The sequence below is a fragment of the Heterocephalus glaber genome, unplaced genomic scaffold (genome assembly GCF_053883595.1).
Source record: "Heterocephalus glaber isolate CG9 unplaced genomic scaffold, H.glaber_assembly_v1.0 deba00001600, whole genome shotgun sequence".
NCBI lineage: Eukaryota > Metazoa > Chordata > Mammalia > Rodentia > Bathyergidae > Heterocephalus > Heterocephalus glaber.
This window is the reverse complement of record NW_028258372.1, coordinates 40,504,779-40,529,385: the sequence shown is the minus strand read 5'-3', so window position 1 is coordinate 40,529,385 and position 24,607 is coordinate 40,504,779. Positions and strand designations below refer to the sequence as shown.

Sequence of the window (24,607 nt, the reverse complement as noted above, 5' to 3'; positions counted from 1 at the left end):
AAATCACTAGGTGTACCCACTCATCTTTTTGGCCATCCACAGACCCAACTTTTAGCCCAGAAATGAACAATGTGACAATGAAAAAAAGTGATAAATTTATGCAGTATACCCTTAAATTTTTTCTTACCAGTTCAAATGAAGGAGTCTGTTCTATTACCAGAAGTAATAAACTTTAAATGTGCCTGGGCCAAAAAAGTACTTTCCATGTCCAGGGGCACAAAACCAGGCTTTTGATGTATATCCACTTATTTCTTTTTGGCAAATGTACAATGGTTAATAAGCCATCAGCACTGTATGTGCACAAAAGAAAATGTAGGTATTCAATAAGTAAATACTTAGACTATTTGGCCTTTACTGTAGAATTCAAAAAATGTAAGGGAACACAGGTAAGTTCACAATTCAAACTTTAAAATGTAGATGAAGCACCTCATATAGCCTTTATTATGTAACCTAGGTTAGTGCCTTTCGCCAACAGACTTGGGTAAATTTTATGATAAATAAAATTAATTAAATCAACAGAAAAGAAATGTTTTTCTAAAGCTAGGAGACTAAAACCATTTCCTTACTTACTGATTAAGTTCTTATCACAGATCACACAAGCAGACCAAAACAGCTATCTTTATCATTTGGCCCCAACTTCTTAGAAATTACTAAATATCTTGTACAGAATTTTTCTAACAGGATTCCCATTAAACTAGAACGGTGACATTTCTAGTCATACCCCCTAAACGTGTCCCAGTATTAATGACTTAAGCTGAACTCTCAGATCTAATCAGCTAGGGAAAATAAGCTGGAAAAAAGGTACACTACCTGAAGAAAAAGGAGGAAATTCTTTATGGCCATCCAACTTCCAAAAAAAAATAAGTCAACTCCAAGTATTTAAAATAGAATCTTCTAAAACACTATTCTAAATTAGTACATAATCATACTATTCTCACTGTATCACAATACTTCAATGTACATAATAAGAACTGTATTTTTTTTTAAAAAATCAAATTCCCCTTTAGGGGTCTAAAAAAAGACAATTCATCTTGTAAGCATAGGCAAACTCTGCTATGCAAATGAAGGAAATGGCACAATTCATCCTAATACTTAATAGTATTAATAATCTATACTTCAGTAACAGTTCTTATAAATCTTATGTATAGTACTAGAATTTCAGGAATACAGTCCAAAAATGGTACACCCAATTTAAAATAAAGGGGGCTGGCCCTTTTTTACCTCCTTTCATCCTTTTTCCCTTCACCCTTCTTCCTCTTCTTGCTACCATCCCATGATCTTCAATTAATGTAGCTACTTACTATAAAGGGGGGGGGGGGGATGAGGATGTAGCTCAGTGGTACAGCACTTGCCTAATGTGCACAAATCCCTGTGTTCCATCCCCAGCACCTCAAAATATATAAAATAAATGATGGAAACATGGGTATTCTTTTAAAAAATGTGAAAGGCGTCCAGATTTACTTCCTTGAGAGGTACAATGGTTTGGGAGTGATAGGTATGGAATATACTGATAGGTATGTAGCATTTCGTTTAAAAGGAAAAAAATGCAAAATTTTGTTTCCTCTGTTCATGAAGGACTAGCTATCTACCCTACTAAATGCAAACAGTTCCAAGAAATTAACATTTTAATATTGAGTTTTTTCCACATAAGGAATTAGATGGGGGTTTTTTTTTGTTTTTTGTTTTTGGTATGGGGGATTGGGTCCTTGCGCTTGCGTAGCAGGCAGGAGGCAAAACCACTGAGCTAAATCCCCAGCCCTAGATTTGTTTTTGTTTAAAAAAAAACCACTAAAAGCTAAATTTAAAAAAACTTCATAAGCTAAGTAAGTTATTTAAATGCATAAGAATTTAAAATAACTTACAGTCCTCAGAAGAGACATATTTATAATGAAACACCATTGCATCAAATTCCTGCCTGGCTGCATATCTTATAAATCAGTGTCATTTTTAAATTGCACATGTTTTGCCTTTTAACTCTAAGATCAATGAACTCCTTGTTAATCTTACATTTATAAGACACTTCAAAAAGAACTCTAAAGGAAATATGAAGTTCAATTTAGCATGACAGTCTCTAAAACGAAGCAAAAGCTGCCCCCATAAAACCCTACCAGTAGAACTGATTTCAGAACTATGTATTTCCTGTCTTCTACTTCTCAACTTAAAACTGAGAATTTCTTTGATGTCTTACCTCTTTAACAGTGAACATTTCACCTTGTGCACCTGCTGCCTGCAAAATCTTCAAAAGCGGCAGTTTTGGTCGTACCTGACACAAACATGGAAAATAAATCTGCTATTTACTTTCCAATTAGATTGGTTTCTGAAATCTACAAGAAAATTTCCTTAAATCCTTTAAAACAAAATCCTAGGAAACACTTATTACCTGATGTAGCACAATCTTCCAATGTATAAACAGTACATTCACCCCTACCAGGATGGCTATAATTTTTTTTTTTTAAGAAAATTAAGTGTTAAAAAAAAAAAAAAAAAAGAAAAAAGAAAATTAAGTGTTGCAGCCAAGGATGTAGCTCAGTGGAACCGTGCCTGCCTCACAAGCAGAAGGTCCTGAGTTCAATCCTCAGTACTGAGAGTAAAGAAAATAAGTGTTACTTGGGCATGGTGGCACATGCCTGTAATCCCAGCATTGTGAGAGGCTAAGGTAGAAGGATCACAAGTTTGAGCCCAGTCTAGGCAACTTAGTGACTTAGCAAGGTCCTGTCTCAATTAAAAAATAAAAAAGGACTGAATATGTAGCTCAGTGTGAAGGCCCCGGACTCAATCAAAAGACTGGAAAGACAGAAGGACAGAAAGATAATGAAAGGAAGGAAAAGAAGAGAAAAAGAAAAAAAAGTGTTAGGTGAGGATATAGAAAAATTGGAACCTTTGTGCACTGCTGATGGAAATGTAAAATGGAACAGCTACTGCAGGAAATAGTTTGTCAATTCTCATGAAGTTAAACACAATTACCAAATAATATTTCTAGCTGTATATGAAAAAAACTGAAAGCCAGGTCTAAACTAAGTATCTGTACACCAATGTTCACAGCAGCATTATTCCCAAACAGCCCAAAAGATAGAAGCAATCAAAATGTCTATCAGTGAGTGGATGTATAAACAAAATGTGGTATATACATCTTGGCCATATTGGACTCTGATTGTGGAGTCTATGGAATTTTTAGCCACGTAAGCCTAGGTGCTTTCGTTCTATTTTCAGACAACTGTATTATAAAAGTAACACAAGTAAAGAAAAACCAAAACAAGGAGAAAAAAAGCCATCCATTTACTGCACTACCATCCTATAACCACATACTAATTCGATTTATCATATTTTATTATATTCTTGATAGCTTATTGGCACCCATCATATACTTTTGTATCTTGCATTTTTAAATTTTCTCATGTTCTTCAGAATACAGACATTCCTGGGTTTTGTGGGGGGTTTTTTTGGTACTGGGGATCAAACTCGGGTCCTTGCACTTGTGAGGCAGGTGGTGGAACCACTGAGCTAAATCCTTGGCACTCAGACAGTCCTTGTTTAAAGACCAAGTTCCAGTCCTGCAACTGGATTGATTACTGACCAAAGAAGGAAGTTAATAGTAAGTGCAACAGGAAAACCAACTGAAAGAAATCTTTCACTTTCTACTGAGGATAAAACTGAGATAGATGTAAAGTCTTCAGGTGTTATCAAAGTGGATCTAAAGGCGGGGCATGGTGGCACACGCCTGTAATCCCAGCACTTGGGAGGCTGAGGCAGGAAGATCACTGAGAGGCCGAGAGGCCCGCCTGGTTACACAGTGAGTTCAAGGTCAGCTTGAACTACATACCAAGACCCTGTCTCAAAAACCCAAAAAATGAAAAATAAAATAAAATAAAATTTTGAGGTAGGGTCTTGCTAAATCACCCAGGTGGAGCTCAAACTCCTTCTTGTCTCACCCTCTCAGAGTGCCGGGATTACAGGCATTTAAAGTGAATGCGAATTTAAATTTAAATTATAAACTTACAATTTTAACAAACTGATTTTTATTTTTATTTTTTGGTACCGGGGATCGAACTTGGGACCTTGCGCTTTCGAGGCAGGTGGCAGAACCACTGAGCTAAATCCCCGGCCCAACAAACTGATTTTTAATGTTCACTTTTTGTGTGTGTGTGTGCCGGAGATCGAACTCGGGACCTGGCGCTTGCGAGGCAGGTGCTGGAACCACTGAGCTAAATCCCCGGGCCAACAAACTGATTTTTAAAGAGAAGAAAGTACAGCAAATGAAAAAGAAAACAAATTCACATAACCTGGCCCCAAATTCTCTACTATCCATGGCTGCCAGTTTTCTTAAAAATTTGAAGAAAAACAGGAATGCCCAATAATGATCTACCTGACTGATTCGCTCTGGAGAGATCCTGAAAGCGCTCTCTGACGTTGAACACTGGGCAGAGGTGGAATATGATGTCATGTTGGCAGTGAAGATACTTCAGTCTGTTGATAAAACTAAAAGAAAAAAAAATACATATATATATATATAAAATCTCTTCTAAACTGCCTTTAGCATTTGCAAAGCATTTAACAAGGAAAAAAAAAGCAAAAACATGTAAAACATGTATCGGAGCTTTCTACACCCATGGTGAAGCTCTCCATACCTTATGGTCACTTTCTCTTTTAGAAAACCTCACAAAAACCTGGACAGCTTAAGTAAGAACCATCTACTCCTCCCTCAAGTGAAGCCTGAAACTGGCAACAGGTTTGGGCATGCTGCAACCTCACACTGACGTTAATGAGTAAACCTTCCAGCTCAAAGTCACGCCCACACCCTTCCTACTTCCCACTGGCTACCAATCAGGCGGTATCCGCTATCTCCTCCGCTGGGGGGTGCCCAAGAACACCCTCTGGAAGAGGGCGCAGAGCTGGAGAATTCTCAAGCCAAGTGAAGAGTCCATGAGCACTTCAGGAAAACCTCCTCGGGCAATGTGCTAGCACTGGTCTAGACAAGGCGCACAGAAACGTGAGGGTCGGCATTTCCAACACAGTTAATGTGGGTTTCCAGTGGAGCAAAGCTAAAGCCAGAAGCCTACAGAATGGGATTAAACCAAGACAGACATGTATCATCAGGGAAAAGATGCCGCACAAATTGAAATAAAGCTTCAATGTTTTCATTTTCTACTTCTTCTCCTAAAACACATATAAATGGAAGGAAAATAAAATTTCAAGAAAACTTGAGTTTGCTCTCACTCAGCCTTTTTTCTAAGAAATAGGTGGCATTCAACTACCAGTCGTGAAAATGTGACTTAAGTCAGGGAAAGGATGACAGAAGCCTAGAAAAACCCACACTCTGGCTTAAGGTAACAAGATCCCTTACTCTTCTGAAGTTATTTCCTACAACAAAGTATATAACTTCCTCCCTAACCCATCCTTCCCCTTGCTACAAAACAGGAAGTCAAAAGATATAAGCACAACTTAACAACTTTAAAGCTGGCTTTTTTTTTTTCTTTTGAGACAGGGTCTCATATGCAGCTCAGGCTGGCCTTGAACTCACTGTGAAGCCCAGGCTGACCTCAAACTCACAGATCCTCCTGTCTCAACCTCCCAAGTCCTCGGGTTGCAGAACTGCACCATCACACCCAACTAAAGCTGGGTTTAAAAGGTATTTCAAACCTTACAAAAATAAAGCCAATCTTGATCTTAAACCTGCCTCTCTGTCTCAGTAAACACCAATTCTATCCTTCCAGTTGCTCAAGGCCATAACTCTTACACCATCACTCACACCTCTTACATTCCACACCCAGGCCATAAATAAATGCTGAAATTTTATCTTCCAGAAGACATCCAAAACCTAACCCCTTTCCACTACTTTCATTACTATACTAATCCAATATACCTTTTTTCCTCTCTCTCTCATTTTGTAACACTGGGAATTGAACCCAGGTCGTGGCCCATGCTAGCCAATCACTCTGCCACTGGCAATGTTTCTTTTTTTGGGAGGCAGGGGTCTGGCTTAGTTGTCCCATCTATCCTCAAATTTGAGATCTTCCTGCCTCAGTCTCCTGCATAGCTGAGATTACAGGTAAGTCACAACACAGCAGGACAGCTCAGAGAACGTAACAGTAAACTCAGTTTCTCCTGTATTCTCACTCCACAATCAACAAAGAAGACTTCTACCTATGATCCGTGGCCACCTAGAGTATAACCAATTATTATTATTATTTTTTTTTGGTTCCGGGGATCAAACTCAGGACCTTGTGATTGCAAGGCAGGCGATGGCACCACTGAGCTAAATTCCTGGCCCTATGACAACCAATTCTGCAGACACCTGGGTTGGGTATCCTTTAATTTTGTTTTTGGTTTTTTTGAGACAAAGTCTCACTATGCAGTTCAGCCTGGCCTTGAACTCAGTGATCCTCCTGCTTCAGCCTCTCCAGTGCTGGCATTGTGCCAGGGTATCCTTTAATTCTATCTGGAGATAGCATCTGATCTCACAGGTTCTGGGGTGTCCCTCAAGACTGCCCTCCACTTCCAACACCAATAGGAAGCCCCAGGCTGTGCTTCTGACCAACTGGCTATAAATTCCCCTTACCTCCTCAGGTGGGATGAATCTGCTAAAGACTCACAGAACCTGGGGAAACACATTTCTGGTTTATTATAAGAGTACTGTATGAGGGCCAGGGATTTAGCTCAGTGGTTCCGCCGCCTGCCTTGCAAGCGCAAGGACCCAAGTTTGATCCCCGGTACCAAAAAAAAAAAAAAAGAGTACTGTATGAGAGGATAACAATGCACACCAGATGGAGATGCACATGATAAGGGGTGTGAGGCTTCCATGCCCTGTGGGGAGACCATGCTCTGGGGACACAGCCCCAGGAACACTCTCTTTGGACTTTTTTTGGAGGATTCATTGGGCAGGCCTGGCTGGCACTGGATGACTGAACCTTCAGGTCCCAGGCTCCACTCCTCAGTTTGGAGGGTGGGGCTGAAGAGGCTGACACCAAACCCACCACCACTGTTCTGCTGAGTAGCCACCAGCCCACAGCTACCTAGGGCTGCTGGCCACAGTCAGAGACAGCACTCTGGCGATACCTAGGGTTCAGTAACCTTTTTCATAGTGAGACTGGGTTTCAGAGTTGTTAAACTGCCCAGGCTGGACTCAAACTTGCAACTTTCCAGCCTCAAATTCCCAGAGTGCTGGCAGTACAGGCACACGTCCAGCTGTGACCACTCATTTTTTAAAAACCCAAGTTCCAAGCGTCAGTATTCCCTATCTCTTTCCTTGCTTTTTCTTCACCATCCTTACCAATACACTATATATTATATTTAATTACGTTTTAAAAAGCTCAAAATGAGTATTTTTATTTCCCTGTTCGTTAATACATGCCAGTGTTAGTGTTACAGGTCACTTAAATTTCATACTCAGATTTGTTTGCTTGTTGCTGGCCAAACCAAAGGCCACTTACCTTGATACAAAGGAAAAAGAATTTATACTGGAGAAACCTATTTGCCTCAAATTGCCATCTCATGCACATAGGCGTGCTGGGGTCTTTCCAGGTGGAACAGCGAGAGAACACAAGGAAACCCTGGACATGTCCAGGCTTGCTCCATTCCTTCCCAACAGGACCTCTCCCTCTCTCGCCTCAGGGAATGAAACTAGACTTCACCTCCGGGGGCAGCACCTTTGGATGGGTCCTCTCATCTCTAGCTGAGAGGTGCCGGTTGCAGTTTATACCCTAGGGCTGAGGACGTCTGGAGCAGCCACTGGCCCCAAAGGAAAAAAAATCTATTGAAGTTCCCTTTGCAGTGTCAGTTACGTTAAAATGCATGAGGCCCTGGATTCAATCCACAGCACAAAAATATATCTGTTCATGTGTGTATGTGATACATATATGTAACATATTCCCGGCACCTAAAGCTGGCAACTTTAGGGCAACATGGCACAGGAACATGGCGGATAATAACATTAACAGTAACGGGAGGGCCCGTAAAAAGGATCAAGATGCAGTATGTATGTACCAATCCCCCACAATAGCATAAAAGTTTAAGAATCTTAACCATTACTATTGTGATTCAGGTTGGCCCTGAACTTACTATTTAGCCCAGGCTGGCCTCAACTCACAGAGATCCTCCTGCCTCTGCCTCCTGAGTCCTGGGGATTATAGGCATGTGCTAGCACGTCTGGCTCCCTAGCACAGCAAATTTTTTTAAAAGGCTAGGATTTTGACTGTTATGCCACAAAGAAGTTATAAATGTTTGAGTAATCTTATTTTAAATACAATGTATGCATGCTTCCAAGTATCACATAACTATAACTTTTATTATCAGTTTAAAAATCAACGTGAAATTTAAAACTTTAAATCACAAAATGCATTTCTTGCACCTATTATCTTACTTTTTTCTTTTTGAGATAGAGTCTCCCTATGCTGACCAAGCTGGTTCCAAGTTCCTGAGTTCAAGTGACCCTCCCACCCAGCCTCTGAGTGCTTGCAGTATAGGTTTGCACTACTGTTTCTGGCTTGAGATAAATCTTTTTGTCTTTTTATCTATTTATGTGATATTTAAATTCCCATTTATGGTTTTCCTATTAAATCTTTGTACATCTGAGATAAGCCCATCTTGACCTTTAAGCATTATCCCTATTCTTGTGCTGGCATTACTGGCGATTGAATGCAGGGAGCGGTGAGCTACAGCCCAGCCAGCCTTTTTCATTTTTATACCGGAGAAGGGTTTCACTAGGTTCCCCAGGCTGGGTGCCTGCCATTCATCTGCCACCTGCCTCCCAAACAGCTTGACTACAGGGGTGTACCACTGCATCCAGCTGTGTATTATTCTGGTTTTTACATTGTTGGCTTGGACTTGCTAATACTTTGGTTTCTTAAAATCTGTATTAATTAGTAAAAAGGGTCTCTAAACTGCCACTGTGTCTGGTCTGGATGTTGGTGTTAAGAGGACCTCACAATGAATTAAGTAGTCCTTATTTTTCTAATTGTCTTTAAAAAAAATTCTACAAAACAAGGATTTCTAGGCATTAAAAGACTGAAAGACCTTCATTTGTTAAATTATAACCCAAGCCAGGCTTGGTGGTGCATTATCTATAGCTCTCCGGAAGGGTGAGGCAGGAGGGTCACAGATTTAAGCCCAGCCTAAGCAATTTAGTGAGACCCTCCCAAATTAAAAAATAAAAATTATAGGGCCGGGGATTTAGCTCAGTGGTTTCGCTGCTTGCTGCACAAGCACAAGGACCAGAGTTTGATCCCCGGTACCCAAAAAAAAAAAAAAATTATAAATGGCTGGGAATGTAGCTTAGTGTGAAAGCCCCAGGTTCAATCTCAAGTATCAAAAAACCCTTATAATCATAAAAATGTATAACCCAATATTTTCTGTGAGATTTTAAATCATTACTTCATGAATGTTAGATTATTCAAGCCTTTATCTTCCGTTGTTCTTGTGTACAGGTGCATCTTCCTTTGTGTTCATGATACTTCACTGTATTTTTTTTATCCAATCTTGTTAAAGGCTGTCCACTTTTCCACGGAAAAAATTTTTTTTACTTTGATCTGAGCTGTTTCTTTCTAATATTCATTTACTCTTTTCACCACCTCTTCTATTTTTTCCAAATTTATTCTGGTCATATCCTGATTTCTGAAGCTACTTAGTTTATTCCTTCTTTGAATATTTAAGGCTACAAGTTACTCACCCAGAAGTTTTTTTGTCTTTTTCATGTGGGGATCTCACTGTTGCCCAGATTGGTCTCCAACTCATGGGCTCTAAGTGAACCTCTCTGCTCAGCCTCCCAAGTAGCTAGGAATACAGGCTTGTGCCACTGCGCATGTCTTAGAACTGTTTTTTGATTCAGCTCATTTTTAAATGTTTATAAATTTAAATCTGTGAGTTATATAACTACACTTACATGCATGGTATTTTTCTTATTTGTTTCTGTGATTTACTTCGGATCCAGCTGCTGTGTGGGGAACTCATCCTCGGCACTGAAAGCGAATTGTTAAGGCTTCCAACATGGCCTGGCAGGTGTCAATTCTGTAACTAATGTTTGCAAACTCTGTTCAGCAGGTTAAACTTGTTGGCAAGAAGCTTACATATCTTTGCTAATGTGTCAGCTTGATCTACAATAAGAGATGCAATGGAATCTCCAACCATGGTACTGGGATTGTCCACTGAGCCAGTGTGGTTCTACCAATTTTGCTTCACCCATTTTAAGGATTTTTAATCATATGCATACATGGTTTAAATTGTTGTATTTTCTTGCCAAACTGTCATTATGTAGTGACCGTCCATTCCAATGAAGATCTTGAAGTGTATTTTCTTTTCTATCAGTATGATCACATAAACTTTCTTTTGGCTAGTATTTCAGATCTGTCTCTCCCTTACCTTTACTTCCAATGTCTGCATGTCCTTAGAAACCTGGTATGCCCTTTGTAAAACACACGTATCTGGACCTTGAGGACGTAAAATACTGACGTGTCAGTTTTTAAACATTAACTGGTAGTCCGTTTATGTGACTGGTATATATGGGATCTGTTTCTTGCATTCTAATTTGCCCTACCCTTTTTTATGCTTTTTTTTTTTTTTTGGTACCGGGGATTGAACTCAGGACCTTGCGCTTATGAGGCAGCTGCGGTACCACTGAGCTAAATCCCCAGCCCTTCATGCTTCTTTTTAATTTGTAAAATTATTCATTAAAAATTCTGTCTCTGCTAATAAGAACTTTAGCAGGATATCATCTGAACTTTAAATTCTGAGATACAGATTTTTTTTTTTACCTTAGCCTTTAAGGCAATAAGCAACACAAGGAATCTAATCACCTTTATTTCATGTATCTCTTACAAGTTTCTGGGTTGGACTCTCTAGTAGTCTCCAACACAGCTCTCAGATTAGCAGTTTCTAAGACCTCTTTCTTCTGAGAACACGTTTTATCATTCCTATTTAAATGTGTTCAGCTATAAAAATCTAGACTGCCCTTCACTACTCTGAAACACATTTGTCTTCTTGGATGAGGCTATTAAAAACTAACATCAATTTGATTTTGTTCCTTTGTATGTGACTTGTTCTAAGACTCCATTAGTTTTCTTTTGCTCTGATTGTCTTGACTACCATGGGAGGATTCCTGATCTACCATCTTTAGCACTCTAAGAAACCTTTTAGGGGCCAGGATTTAGCTCAGTGGCACCACACCTGCCTCACAAGTGCAGGGTCCTGAGTTCAATCCCTGGTACCAAAAAAAAAAAAAACTTTTAATCTGAGGGCTTTCATTTTTTTATTTTAAAGAAGAAAATTATTCTCTTATTCTAAAGCCCCTATGAAATCAGATGTGAGTACCCCTACATCTACTCCTATTTCTTTGCTTTTCCTTTGTAGTGTATTTTTTTCCTTACTCTAGATTTTGATTCCTCCATTATATCTATTCTGTAGATAACCCATTTTTTGTTCTTCTTTTTCCAACCACTGTTACATTTTATGCTTAATATTTGTTTCTCTCAACCCCTGCTTATCTTGTTTCAAGTTGTTAGTATCTACCCTCATTTCTTTTGGGATGATTATTGGTCTAACTTTAATCTCTTGATACAACTGTTCTAATATTTCTGTTCCAAAGAAGCCTACATATTGGTTTTCTCAAAATATCTGTGCTCTTCAATTGCTTTATTATTTCCTGGTGAAGATCAGCTAAACTGACAAAAGTACATGGGGGAAATTCAGTGCATATCAGCCCCAGTGAACTACAGGAAGGAAATGGGCACTGAAGTATAGAAGCCCCAGACCACAATCACTCCCCACCCGTATAATCACCACCCAGATCAGGGCTTCACTCCTTATTCCCCTGGGAAAAGAACTGAAGAAGAGGAAGACGAGGAGGAAAAGAAGAGGAAGATGAAGAAGTGGAAGAGGAAGAACAGAAGAAAGGGGAAAATGGAAGGAGGAAGAAGGGGAAGGAGAAGAGGAAGAAAGGTAGAAAAGGAAGAGGAAGAAGGAGGAAGAAGGAGAAGAAGGGGGAGGAAGAGGAGAGGGGAGGAGGGAGAGGAAGAGTGGGGAAGAGGAGGGAAGAGGATGGGGGAGAAGGAGCAAGAGGAGAAGGAACTGTAACAGGGATTTGACCCAAGGATTAAGAGTAAGGAACAGAAGTGACTGTCTGAAGTAAATCACCATTTGACAGACTTCAGTTACTTTCTCAGCTCCTCCCAAAAATGGGTTTCTGTAAAGCCCTCATTTACATTTAAGGAGAGTGGAACTAAGCCTGTGTCTACCGGAGGTGCAAAAAAAGGTAATTCCAAGGTAAGGAAGCAGGGAAGAATCAGAGCAGAATTCCAACAGTTCCTGTCCCCCAGTTTTACTCTCTCACAGCCACAACTACTTGTTTCTGGCCAGTCCTCTTCCCACCAGTTCAAACCAGCCCCACCTCCATCTGTTTTCTCACAGTACTTTCCCTTGATGGTTCCTCCAGGGATGATTTTGAGGAAGGGACTGAGGGGTCACACTAGTTCAGCATCTGGGTAGATTGGCCTCTTAGCAGCTCTGAAGAATTTAAGCCACAGAATGGGTTTCTTTCATTAACAATGGGGTGGGGGAGTAATTTAAAGGCCATGGATACTCAGAGCAGAAGAAATGAATTCTGATCCCCAGGTAGGGGAGGAATGAGAAGGGAGAGACAGGAGTGGAAGGATTTTTAAATGAGAGAATACTACAAAGAATGAGCAAAGATACTGACCAAGGACATAAGTAAAACTGAAGCCAGCTGCCAAGCAAGAATTCAAAGCAAGATGTTGTCCCTTTCCACTTGGTATAAAAACCCTCCTGTTTTCATTTCTAAGTTTAACTATCTACGAGACTTGAATTAGCTCTTAACTCGATGTGTATGCTCTTTTCTTTTATCCAACTCTATTCTAGGCTGCCCTGACTGCCTACTTATAAACTACTAAACAAGCTAGGTATGGTGGCATACTCTTGTGATGCCAGCACTCAGGAGGCTAAGGCAGGAGGATCACTGTGAGTTTGAGGCCAGCCAAGGCTCCAAAATGAGTTCAAGGCCAGCCTGAACTACACAGCAAGATCTTGTCTCAAAAAATAAACAAAATAAATAGATGAATGGCTGACCTACAAAGGCCCGAGTTTAATTCCCAGTACTGCCTCCCCAAAAGGATTTTCTCTCTCAAGGATGTGTTGTTTCACGACAGTATCAGGATGAAAAAAAACCAATCCCCCCACCCCATTCCACAGTGCAATAGAACTACAGGTATCCAAACCAGGCAAAACTCCCCTAGTTTCCCAGGGCATTTGAAAAGCAAAGGTGCACACTGCATAGGCCTGGACAGCTGACTCAGTAATGCTCAGACTCAAGACACATTACCCAAAATAGGAGTGGAGGAGGCCAAAATGTTACCACCCCAAAATGGGCTTTTTTGGCAAATTTTTTTTTCTCTGACAGTCTCACTATACTGTCAGCCCTGAACTCCAGGACTTATGAAACCCTCCCACCTCAGCCTTCCAGAGTAGCTAGGACCACAGGCTTTCACTGTGTGCCCTTCATTTCTTTGGCAAATTTTGAACTGGGTTATTCTGAGAAACTAGAGTAGCTCTAAAAAGTTGTCCTTGTGTAAAAGAAATTCACATCTAGAAAGGAAATCTGATTGCACACAACTATAATTCTGGCACTCTGAGAGGCTGAGGCAGAAAGATTACAAGTTGCAGCCCAACCTGGGCCATTTAATAACATCTTGTCAAAAAATAAGAAGGGCTGGGAATGTACTTCAGTGTGAAAGTCATAGGTTCAATCCCCAGCACAGCAAAACTAAAACTAAAAATAAAAGAAAGAAATCTCTATCAGAAAACTATCTTTTCTTACCAAAAACTTTATTTGCATATGACAACTTTTGTTCACCATAAAATCCCTTCCCCATCCTCCCATAACTCATGTTGTCACCACCCCCCAAAAGCCCCAAGCCTAATGCCTTTCCTGTATCTCAGGATACACACGGCTCTAATATCTGACCCTTGTTTGAGTCTCATGTTATGTAGGGTTTCTGTCCATGTGCAGATAATTAGATCAGGTTTCTGTTATGTCAACTTACAGCCTAGCCAAAGAGCCTAAAATGAGGGAGGGAAGGCCTTTTCTCACTCCATTTCCAGAAATTTCCTCACCAGGTGTGTGTATATAACCCTTCTCAATTATTTCCAACTTCCTTTCTAATCCATAGTGGAGCTCTTCTTCAGTCTCTGCTTCCACCACTCAACACTCACCATGCTAAATGAATGCAGTTTCATCGATCTGCCTTGCCCCTTTACCACCCAGTGTTTTTAGCACCAACTTTTTAAACTGCAAATTGTACTCCAATTGGCCTAAACATGCCTCTAAAATAGAAGAGAACAGACCAGAAAACAAAGGACACAACAAAGTTGTGTACAGTGGAACCTGTTTGTTATACAGTAGTGAGCAGCACTCTTTAAAGCACATTACATACAATAATTCATTTACCCTTCACAGAGATCCTGTGAGGTGGTATCATGCCCATTTTCAGAATCGGGAACTGAAACAGAGGTACATAACTTGCCCAAAGCCATGGAGTCCAAGCACTCAGGCTGCAGAAGCAGGAACTCTTAAGCACTACCTCTCTCGTACGTAACAGGTCACAGTGTAAAATGTGGAGACACATCTTTTGCAGATGGGAAGGGGACCAACAGATGGAGGGGGCAGGGAGGGTGGGAAGGGTGAGGGACATAAGCAGAATGAAGTTCTGTTATGTACATGTGGCCGCTCCCCATGATGAATTTAACCATTATGTACTACAGACATGTACCAATTAAAGCTTTAAAAGAACTTTTTAATGTATTTATTTTTCATTGGGGGTCATGGTTAAAATTTGAAAGCCACTACTTTAGCACCTATCTTTTCTCCTTTTCCCATGTCTCAAAAAAATCTTAACTTATTTTATCTTTATCTACGTCAAAAGTCACTTTTTTAGTAAGGCTTTTCTGACTCTCCAAGGGAAGCTGTTATACCAGAACACCTTCATTAAAAACATTTATTTGGAGCTGAGGTATAGTTCAGTGGGCAGTGGTAAAGAGCATTCTTGGCACATGAGGTTCAATCCCCAGCAAAAAACAAAAGAAAACATACTTAGGTTCTTTGTGTGTGTCCCTACTGGACTGAAATCAGAGACAGCAGGAACAGCCTCATTCTCTCAGTGATGATGAAAGAGTGGTTTTTAGCCTACATTTAGTTCAACACCCTCCTATGCTTCATCTTCCAATCTGTACTTTTGAAGACAACTATAATTTTAAGACTAAAAAACCAGAAGGCACCAGAACCTATACTCTTAACAAGTCATAATAGCTTAAGAGACCTTGATTACTCTTTGACACTCTTTCAACTGGACACATGAGAAATTAAAAAAAAAAAAAAATACTAGCTGGGTATGGTGGCACAGGCCTGCAATCCCAGTACTCTGAGAGGCTGAGGCAGAAGTTTGAGCCCAGCCTGGGCCAATTAGCAACTAAGCAAAAATCTGTCTCAAAATTAAAAATGGGCTGGGGATGTACCTTAGTGCAAAGACGCTGGTTTCAATCCCTAGTACACCAAAAACAGTAACAAATACAACACACTACTATTCATATGTTGCAGTTCTTACCAGGATTGCTACACAGGTAAAAAGGTGGTATGTGTAGCAAAAGTATACTCCAGCAGTACTTGCAAAAGAAGCCTGGAAATAAGCTAAAAATACACCAAGGAACAGGTTAAAGAAAACTGCAACACACTGGGCCGAGCATTTAGCTCAGTGGTTTCGCCACCTGCTGCGCAAGCGCCAGGACCCGAGTTTGATCCCCGGTACCAAAAAAAGAAAAAGAAAACTGCAACACAATCCTGTAAGTTTACATTATGTAAGTTTCTGGGAAAAAGTATATACATAGATTATGAAATGTGGTCCATCGTAATATTTGGAAAATTTAAGGTGAAGAACAATAGATACAAAATAAAATGTCAATATGTAGAATAAGTCAGGATATAAAATCAAGCAGTTAACAGCCTGAGGGAACAAGTTGGGGCTGCTGGACTGCTACCTTAACACACCTGTGTGTTTTGCACTTTCTTAAGCAAGAGTTGCAATCTCGATCAGTATGATAAAACAGAATATTGTGAAATAAATACCTTTCAACGAAAATACCTTCTCCTATCAGGAATGTATGAGAAAGGGACTAAACCCTGAGATGTTGTAACTCTTAATACCAAAAGGTTCCAAGTATCTCTGACAGGCATCTGTTCCACGTGGTAACTTGGCTTGGAGGCTTGGAGGAGCTTCCTAACAGAGATCTTTCTTGATGAAGGAAAAGGGAAGCACCATGGCGGGGGTGGGGGGTGGGGGTGCTTTAAAATTGGTTTTCAAGCTGGGGCATGGGGGCATGTGCCTATAATCCCAGCACTCGGAAGGCTGAGGCAGGAGGATCGCCAAGAGTTCAAGGCCAGCCTAAACTTCAGGGCAGGATCCTGTTTCCAAAAAAGCGGCTTTCAAATTTTAAAGTGTACAAGAATCATTGGGACATGCGCTAAAATACCTGTCTCCTAAGTCCCATCGCCAGATAATTCTGTTTCAGGAGATCTAGGTGTGGACTCAAAACGAATTTTTCTCAAAAGAGCATTGACATGAGGCAACGGTCTGCAGCCCTAAAAATTATTAACCCTTAAGACACGTTGATGTCATTTTCCCCGACTCCCTCTGTCCCACACCCTTCCTCCGAAGTTTATCGGTTTCCCTCAAATTGTGCTCCAATTTTGGGTTTGTAAACTGCTGGCCTCACTCCACTCTTTATCTTCCGCGGCCTCGTCTCACAACCCTTCCCCCTCCAGCCCTGCTTCCTCCGGGCGCGACCGACCCACGCCGCCACCACCACGCCTCAGGCTCCTCCAGCCCTCTCCCAGCTCCGGGCGGGCGCGGAACTGGCGGGACCGGAGCCTGTCCCTCTCTCCAACTCCCGCTCCCGCCCCGGGACCCCGCCGAAACCCTAGAGCCACACCTTACGGCCGCTCCAGGAGGCGCTCCCCCTCGGAGCCCGGGGGGAGGGGTGGTAGTCGCAGGTCCTACTGCTTCGGCGGCATTTTGAAAGGGCGAGTACTGAGTGCGCAACTTCCGGCCTGGCAAACCCGTTTGTACACGAGAGCTTCCGGTTAGGCCTCCGGAAACCATAGATGGGACAACTGGAGGACCGGAGAGCTAGAAAGACGGACCCCTGTACCATAGAGTAGATCCGCTATCGGGGAGAGAGTCGTAGAATTTGAATGACTGAGAAGTAGGGAGGACTCCAAGGAACGTTTGGGGAACTCGCTGGGTCTTGCGATGTTTACAGAAATGTCATTGGAGGTAGAAAACCAGGGGAGAAAGCTAAGGGTATAATCGGCCTTCCGCTTTTCGGAAAAGTGTATGCTTCTTTGTCCATTCTTTTTGTTCCTTAATGAAATTTATTCGCCCTACTCTCCAGGGTTTGGCCGGAGAGAGAAAAAGCAATCCAAATATTATCGCTAACTGGGGCGATAAGACTGGTACATTCACGAATAGATACGTGGTAAATGCTAAAGGAGAGGTATGAAGTGAGACAGAGCTTACCTGGATCACCACCAGGCCCTCTAATCTCTCCCAGTGCTACAGAAGTGCCTCGAGGAAAAATCGAAGGCAGACTGCCTTCAACCTCTGCCGCTGCCAAATGGCATTACTTCCCCTAAAATACCTTGTTTCCATTCTTTCAGGACGATCCTAAGACTCAGAGGATATTTTGCCTTTGCAGTTTCTCTTAGTTTTAGCTCTGTACTTTCGAAAATAAAATAAATCTCCATTATTTCCAATATGAACACTGTTCCGTTATTTGAGGGTTGTCTATTTTTGAAATAAATTTTATTTTATTCCATTCCCCCCCTTTGTTCACTTATTTTAAAACAGCGTCCAGTTTCAAGCCCTAATACTCTCTCTTGTTTCTCTGAAGCTTAAAATACCCTGATCCTTTCTTTGTTTTCTCTCTTTCTTTCATTCTTTCTTTTCTTTCCTTTTCTACATGGTTGAGCCCCCAGCCAGGTTGGTCGCTGTGTTCTGAACAAGCACCTGTTCAAAATACAGCTCCCAGAGATAAATACAGACCTAAGCAAAAGAAAGTAGGGCAATGACATGGGTTGGTTGGTACATTGCACCCTGCCCTACTTCTAACATAACCTCCCACACAACTCGAGGAATCCAAAGTTGTGTAAAGGAACTGAAGAAATTTCCCCTTTCACAGTTGCTCACTATGAACTTGAAGGCAGCAACCACCTCTCAAATGAAGAGGAAGCTTTTTTTAGCTGAACCACTGTTAACTATTTTTCCTCTCCTTTTGTGTAACTATTTTTTTAAAGGGATTTTCAAAAAATTTTATTTTGCATCTTTTAATAGTATCTGGTTAACCTAGAGGTCCCTTCTTATTATTTCCTGAAGTCTTAGAATTATGATTCTCTCAGTTCAGTATAAGATCAACAAGAATTTGCTGATCACCTGCTATATGCTAAGCATCAGCCTAAAGGATTCCAAAATGAATAAGGCCTGGAATTTGGCTAGTGAGGGAGTCAGACTGACCAGGTAAAGAATGCGATAAGTGGCCAGGGATTTAGTTTAGTGGTTTTGCCACCTGCTGAGCAAGCTTAAGGACCCGAGTTCGATCCCCAGTACCGAAAAAAAAAAAAAAAAAAAGAATGTGGTAAGTATAATGATTGATCAAGTATAGAGAGTCTCACCTAGAGGATGAAGAGACATTAGCTCTTTCAGTTTTGCATTTTGCAAAATATTGATCAGCATATTTAATTTGTCTCCCCTTGAAGCCTTGATAAATATAATGAATAGGACATGGTTAGGAATATAGTTTTTTCTGTCATGATTCAGATTGATTTGTGATTAATTGTTCATCTTCCAATGTTGTCCTTAAACCACCAATGATCCACCTAAAGTAGTTAACATCTGGCAGCATTTGTCCTTTCTCCAGCCTTTCCTAAGGTTTTCATTAGACTTCATTCAAATGACTTGCCGTACAAAAAAAAGTAACTATTGTATTTCATTTTTCTACCAGTCAAGTAACTTTACCAAAAAGAAAATAAAATTGGCTTAAAGACTCATAACTGTTTCTTAGTGAACACCACTTCCTTCTTTTAGAATCACACTCACAAACGGTTGATTGAATAAACAGGAAATCTGGGTTCTAGTCTAGCTATTTCTGTTTCTAGAAACCAGAACATTACAGTTCTTCCGGTCTTCAAGTCCCAATCTGTAAAATAAAATGGCTGAAGTAGACAATTTTTCTATGGCCTCTTCTGGTTTTATTTTTTATATTTATTTTTATATGTTTATATTATATATTTCATATATATTTATTTATTGAGACAGGGTCTTGCTATGTACTTCAGGCTGTCCTTGAACTCACTATGTAGCCCAGACTGGCCTCAAACACAGGGATCCTCCTGCCTCAGCCTCCCAAGTGCTGTGATCACAGACATGTGGTACCTCACCCATCCCTTTCCAGTTTTAAAAGAATTAGAACTCAATATTGTTGGTCTACAATGTGAGGAGCTGCCCCATTGATTTTGTCCAAAGCAAGCTGTAAGCAGTGCAGGCTGTAAAGAGTTAACCCTGCAATTGACATATTTTAAGAAGTGAGTCTGACCAAGCATATGAGATAACATACAGCTGAGGTGAGAGTTAGTCTTATCCAAATTCCATTCCCAGCCTAACACAAGAATGCTTTGTCTCTTCCTTTTACAAGCTTTGCCTGTGTCAGCAACATATTCCTAGTAGCTACATGTAGCCCCTTTCACAGAACCCCTTTACCCCAATTTAACAATGATTGTGTCACCAATAAATATCAGCAGTTCTGGCCTTTCAGGCCCTTTGCTTGCTCAAGTACTGGTCATCCCAATTCCCAATCTGTCTCTTTAATTCTGTCTCTATGTCTTTCTTCTCACCATGCATAGTAGCACTGAGCAGGAGATCAGGATCCACTTCAGGGGTCTCAGATACTATAACTACTCTGAAAAAGGATACAGTGAACTAGCTCATACACACAAAAAGGTATAAAGAAGTATGTAATCATTTTCCCACCACTCTTTCTAAGAAGGAATACTTTACCTACACAAAGAAGTTTCTTGTAATCTCTTCCATGGCATCTCCCTTCTTCAAGACAAAAGGGAGCTACTATTTTGGGAGAGGGGGCTTAACTGGGGATTGAGCTCATGGCCTTCACAATGAGCTACATCCCCACTACTTTTTAAATCTCTTTTTTTTTTGTTTGTTTGGGTTTTTTTTTTTTGGTACCGGGGATCGAACTCGGGACCTTGTGCTTGCGAGGCAGGCACAGGAACCACTGAGCTAAATCCCCGGCCCTAAATCTCTTATTATTTTTGAGACGAGACCTTGATAAATTGCCCAAAATGAGCTCAAACTTGCAGTTTTCTTGCCTCAGTCTTCCAGAGTGCTGAGATTACAGTTGTGCTCCACCATACTTGGTGGAAATCATTATCCTGAATTTGATATTTACCCTGGCATGTACCTCTTTAGATATTCAGAATATATACATATGCCTTATAAATATTGTGTGCTATTACCTTCTCATAAATGCATCAAATTGCATGGTATGTACTCTACTGCAACTTACATTCTTGCTTGTGACTGTGCTGTTCAATCGTGTAGTTGACTCATTTCCGCTGTTATATGATAATATTGCTGTACAGTAATACATTGAATTGTGTAAATGCAAAATAAATTGTTGTACTAGTTTTCTAGGGTTGCCATAGCAAAATACTACTGGGTGGCTTAAATGACAGAGATTTATTTTCTCAGAGTTCTGAAAGCTTCAAAGTGTCTGTTGTCTTCTAATACTTCTAATGTTTCTCTCCTTGCCTGGCAGATGGTTGCCTTTTCACTATGTCCTCAGTTGGTCACCCCTTGGTTGTATGTTGTCTGGGTCAATATTTTCTTATAAGGACACAAATCATATTATGTTAGGGCTCACTTATATGACTGCATTTTACATAATTACCTCATCAAAGGCCCTATCTCCAAATAGGGTCACATTCTGAGGTACCAGGACTGCAACATGAGATACAATAGGGAGATACAATTCAGCAAAGAACATGAATGAATGCACCACTATTTTCCATTCATTTTTGTTTGTTTGTTTGTTTTGGTACCCGGGATCAAACTCGGGTCCTTGCACTTGTGCAGCAGGCGGCAAAACCACTGAGCTAAATCCCTGGCCCTGCACCACTATTTTCATTCATCCCTTTTAATAAATATTTAAGGCAGATGTGGTGTTGCACGCTATGATCCCAGCTACTGTGGGGACTGATGGCGGATCAAAGTTCAAAGCCAGCCTGGCTAATTTAGAGAGACCCTGTCTCAAGATAAAAAGTATAAAAGGGCTGAGGATATAACTCAGTGCACCTGGGTTCAATCTCCAGCACACCAAAAGAAAGGAAGGGGGAAAAAAAAGGCCAGGGATTTAGCTTAGTGGTGCTGCGCCTGCCTCACAAGCACAAGGTCCTGAATTCAATCCCTGGTACAAAAAAAAAAAAAAAGAAAGGAGGGAGGCGGGGAGAGAGGGCAAGTAGACCAAGTGTGTCCAGTTGTGTGTTGTTACAACAGTGCTGTCAACATTCTTCTGTTTAAGAGTGGCTGCTATCAAGAAATCAACCAATAACAAATGCTGGCGGGGGTGTGGAGAGAAAGGAACACTTCTCCATTGTTGGTGGGAGTGTAGACTGGTGCAACCTCTGTGGAAATCCGTATGGAGATAAATCAAAGAACTAGGGCTGGAGGTGCCATTTGACCCAGCTATTCCCCTGCTGGGTGTCTTCCCAAAAGAATTAAAAGAATCATACCACAGCGATATATGTGCACTCACGTTTATAGTGGTACAGTTTGTAACAGCTAAAGCTTGGAAACAGCCCAAGTGCCCATCAACTGGAAACTGGATAAAGAAGATGTTGGGTTTTTTATAAAATGGAGTACTATTCAGCCATAAAGAATGAGAAACTAGAGTCATTTAAAGCTAAATGGATGCATATTGAGGCCATACTTTTACGTGAAATAAATAAGACACACATGTATAAATACAGAATAGTTTCTCTAGTGTGAGAAACTGAGAGTGTAAATAAGGACTAAAAGGATTAGTAACTAATAATTGATACTTTGAAATAGGAAAAGGTCCAAAAGGATAGGGGTGGTGGGAGGAGATGGGGAAAGGAAAGAATGGAAAGGAAAAATTATGAGAAAAGAAAAAAAATGGAAACAAAGTATGTAAATAGGGAAGGGTGGAGGGGTAAAAAATAAGAACCAAGATACATCATGTACAGGAACAAGCACCCAATGTAAACGTATTGTATACCTAAAATGTACCAATAAAAGAATTTAAGTAAAAAAAAAATTCTTCTGTTTGTCTCCATGTGCACTCTAGGGAACATTATTGGATCCATACACACTGTCCATTCTATAGATCATGCCAAAGCACTTTTCAAAGTCATTGAAAAATATATATCCCAGATAGAAGTGTATAAAAATTCTGTTGCCCCATATCTTTTGCAAATTCTTGGCATTTTTGGATTATAAAAATAATCTGTCGGGCTGGGGATTTAGCTCAGTGGTTCTGCCGCCTGCCTTGCAAGCACAAGGTCCCAATTTCAATCCCCAGTACCAAAAAATAATAATAATAATAATAATTTGTCATTGCAAGGGGTGGAGGGGTTGAAGGGAGGGCAGGGGAACGGGGAAAAAAATAATAATCTGTCATGAAATGGTTTCTCATGGCTGTTTGCTTTACATGTCCATGGTTATTAGTAATATTGATCATTTTTCATATGCAGTGACTTAAGGTTCCTCATCTATGAATTGCCTAATTATATCTTTTGCCCATTTTCTATTAGACTGTCTTTTTAAAATTAATTTCTACTGCTCATCAATTAACCGCATCAGCCCTAGCAAGCATTTCTCTCCCTCCACCCTCAGATCCTGTGTTCTCAGACTTTTGCATTGTTCTGAATCAATATTCCATACTGGAACTCATCTAGAAAACTAACATTTGTTTATCGAATTTGTTGTGGCTTTTTTGGCACTAAAGCAAAAACCTGTTGACTGGAAATAATTTATTCATTATATAAAATATTTGAGAATTTTTAGTCTATTGGATTTTATTTGGAAAATATTTATCTTTCTACAAATTTACACTTACATTCCTTCAATTATAAGTCAAATCATTTCTTAGCCCTTTTATTACCCAAGTGAGTATTCAGTTACATTGTATTATCTAATAAAGTATATATAATATTTGAATCTAAAATAAAATATTTAATTCTAAAAATAAATAAATAAATAAAAATAAAATTAATTTCTAGAAGTTCTCTATATAATCTGGATACTAATCCTTCTTGGTTATAGAATATTACAACTAACATCTTTAATCTATCTAAAGGTTTTCACTTTTCAATTTTTGTTTTTTTTGATGAACAGAAAGTTGTTCTAGTACTGTGGCCTGAACCCACAGCCTCCCACATAGTATGCAATTGCTCTATCACTGAGCTACACCCCCAGCCCTAGAAGTGTTTTAATGAGGTAAATTTCATTATTTTCTGTATTTTAAAATTTATTTTTATTAGTACATGTTTGTATATATAATGATTACATTCATCTTGGGGAGCTGGTACATGTACATAAGACATTTTAAATTGTTTTGTTTTGTTTTTTTGAGCCAGGGTCTTTGTATGTATTCCAGGCTGCCCTTGAACTCACTAGCCCAGACAGGTCTCAAACTCCCAGTGGTCCTCCTACTGCAGGCTCCCTAGGAGTGTGTAACAACGCCCAGCCAGTGCTATTGATATATAATACTGAACTACACTATCCAATATAGTAGCCACCAGCCAAATATGGCTGGAAAGGTGGCCAGCCCAGACTGACCTATGCTATAAGTAAAAAAATACACATCAGATTTCAATGACTTAGCAGGAAAAGAATAATGTAAAATATCTCAATAATATTCTGTATTGTTACATGTATAAAAGATAGTTTGGGGATATATGGGATGGAATAAAGTATATTATTAAAATAAATTTCATTTATTTATTTTTTACTTTTTAAAATGTGGCTACTAGGGCTTTCAGCTATAATCCCAGCCCACAGGAGGGTGAGGTAGGAGGATTGTTTGGAGTTCAAGTCCAGCCTGAACTACATAGCAAAACCACCCTATCTCCAAAAGAAAAAAACCAATAGGGCTACTACAAAATTCTAATTACATAAGAGGCTTGTATTGTATATCCGTTGCACGGTGCTAGTATAAAATCTTAGCAAAATTGGCTGAGGCTGGATTGGGGAGGATTTTGAATGTTATTATACAACCTTTCACGTGTTATTCAGAGTGTATGGAAGAATCAAAGGGTTTTAAGCTAGTATCTGACATTCCCAATTTTATGACTCAGTGTCCCATTTAAACACAGCCAGTTGTAGAAACCATTGTACATTAGTTCCAGTAGTATTTGGATGTGATTCTTGTAGAGAATATTCAATACGGTAGCCCTTAATTTTTTAATGTAACATGAGTATAACAAAATATGACAAAATTTTACAAGTTATAGTTTCCCATGGCTTAG

The 24,607-nt window shown here is 40.0% G+C and overlaps 1 protein-coding gene across 6 annotated transcripts in view; it reads right to left on the bottom strand.

Annotated features, from left to right (window-relative positions):
- The window catches only part of Mdm4 (MDM4 regulator of p53), a 41,406-nt gene extending 24,275 nt beyond the window's left edge, over window positions 1-17,131 (bottom strand). For 4 of the 6 annotated variants that reach the window (XM_004862148.4, XM_021242186.2, XM_013078666.3 and 1 more), the window contains exons 1-3: window positions 16,981-17,131; window positions 4,364-4,476; window positions 2,189-2,263 (exon numbers count right to left, since the gene is read on the bottom strand). In XM_004862148.4, coding sequence (XP_004862205.2) covers window positions 2,189-2,263; window positions 4,364-4,441 — 153 coding nt within the window. In that variant the 5' untranslated portion in view covers window positions 4,442-4,476; window positions 16,981-17,131. Of the gene's footprint in view, window positions 1-127; window positions 291-2,188; window positions 2,264-4,363; window positions 4,477-16,980 lie in introns of those variants that run through there. The other 2 variants (XM_013078665.3, XM_013078664.3) reach the window with 2 other exon arrangements.
- Window positions 17,132-24,607: the final 7,476 nt, after the last annotated feature.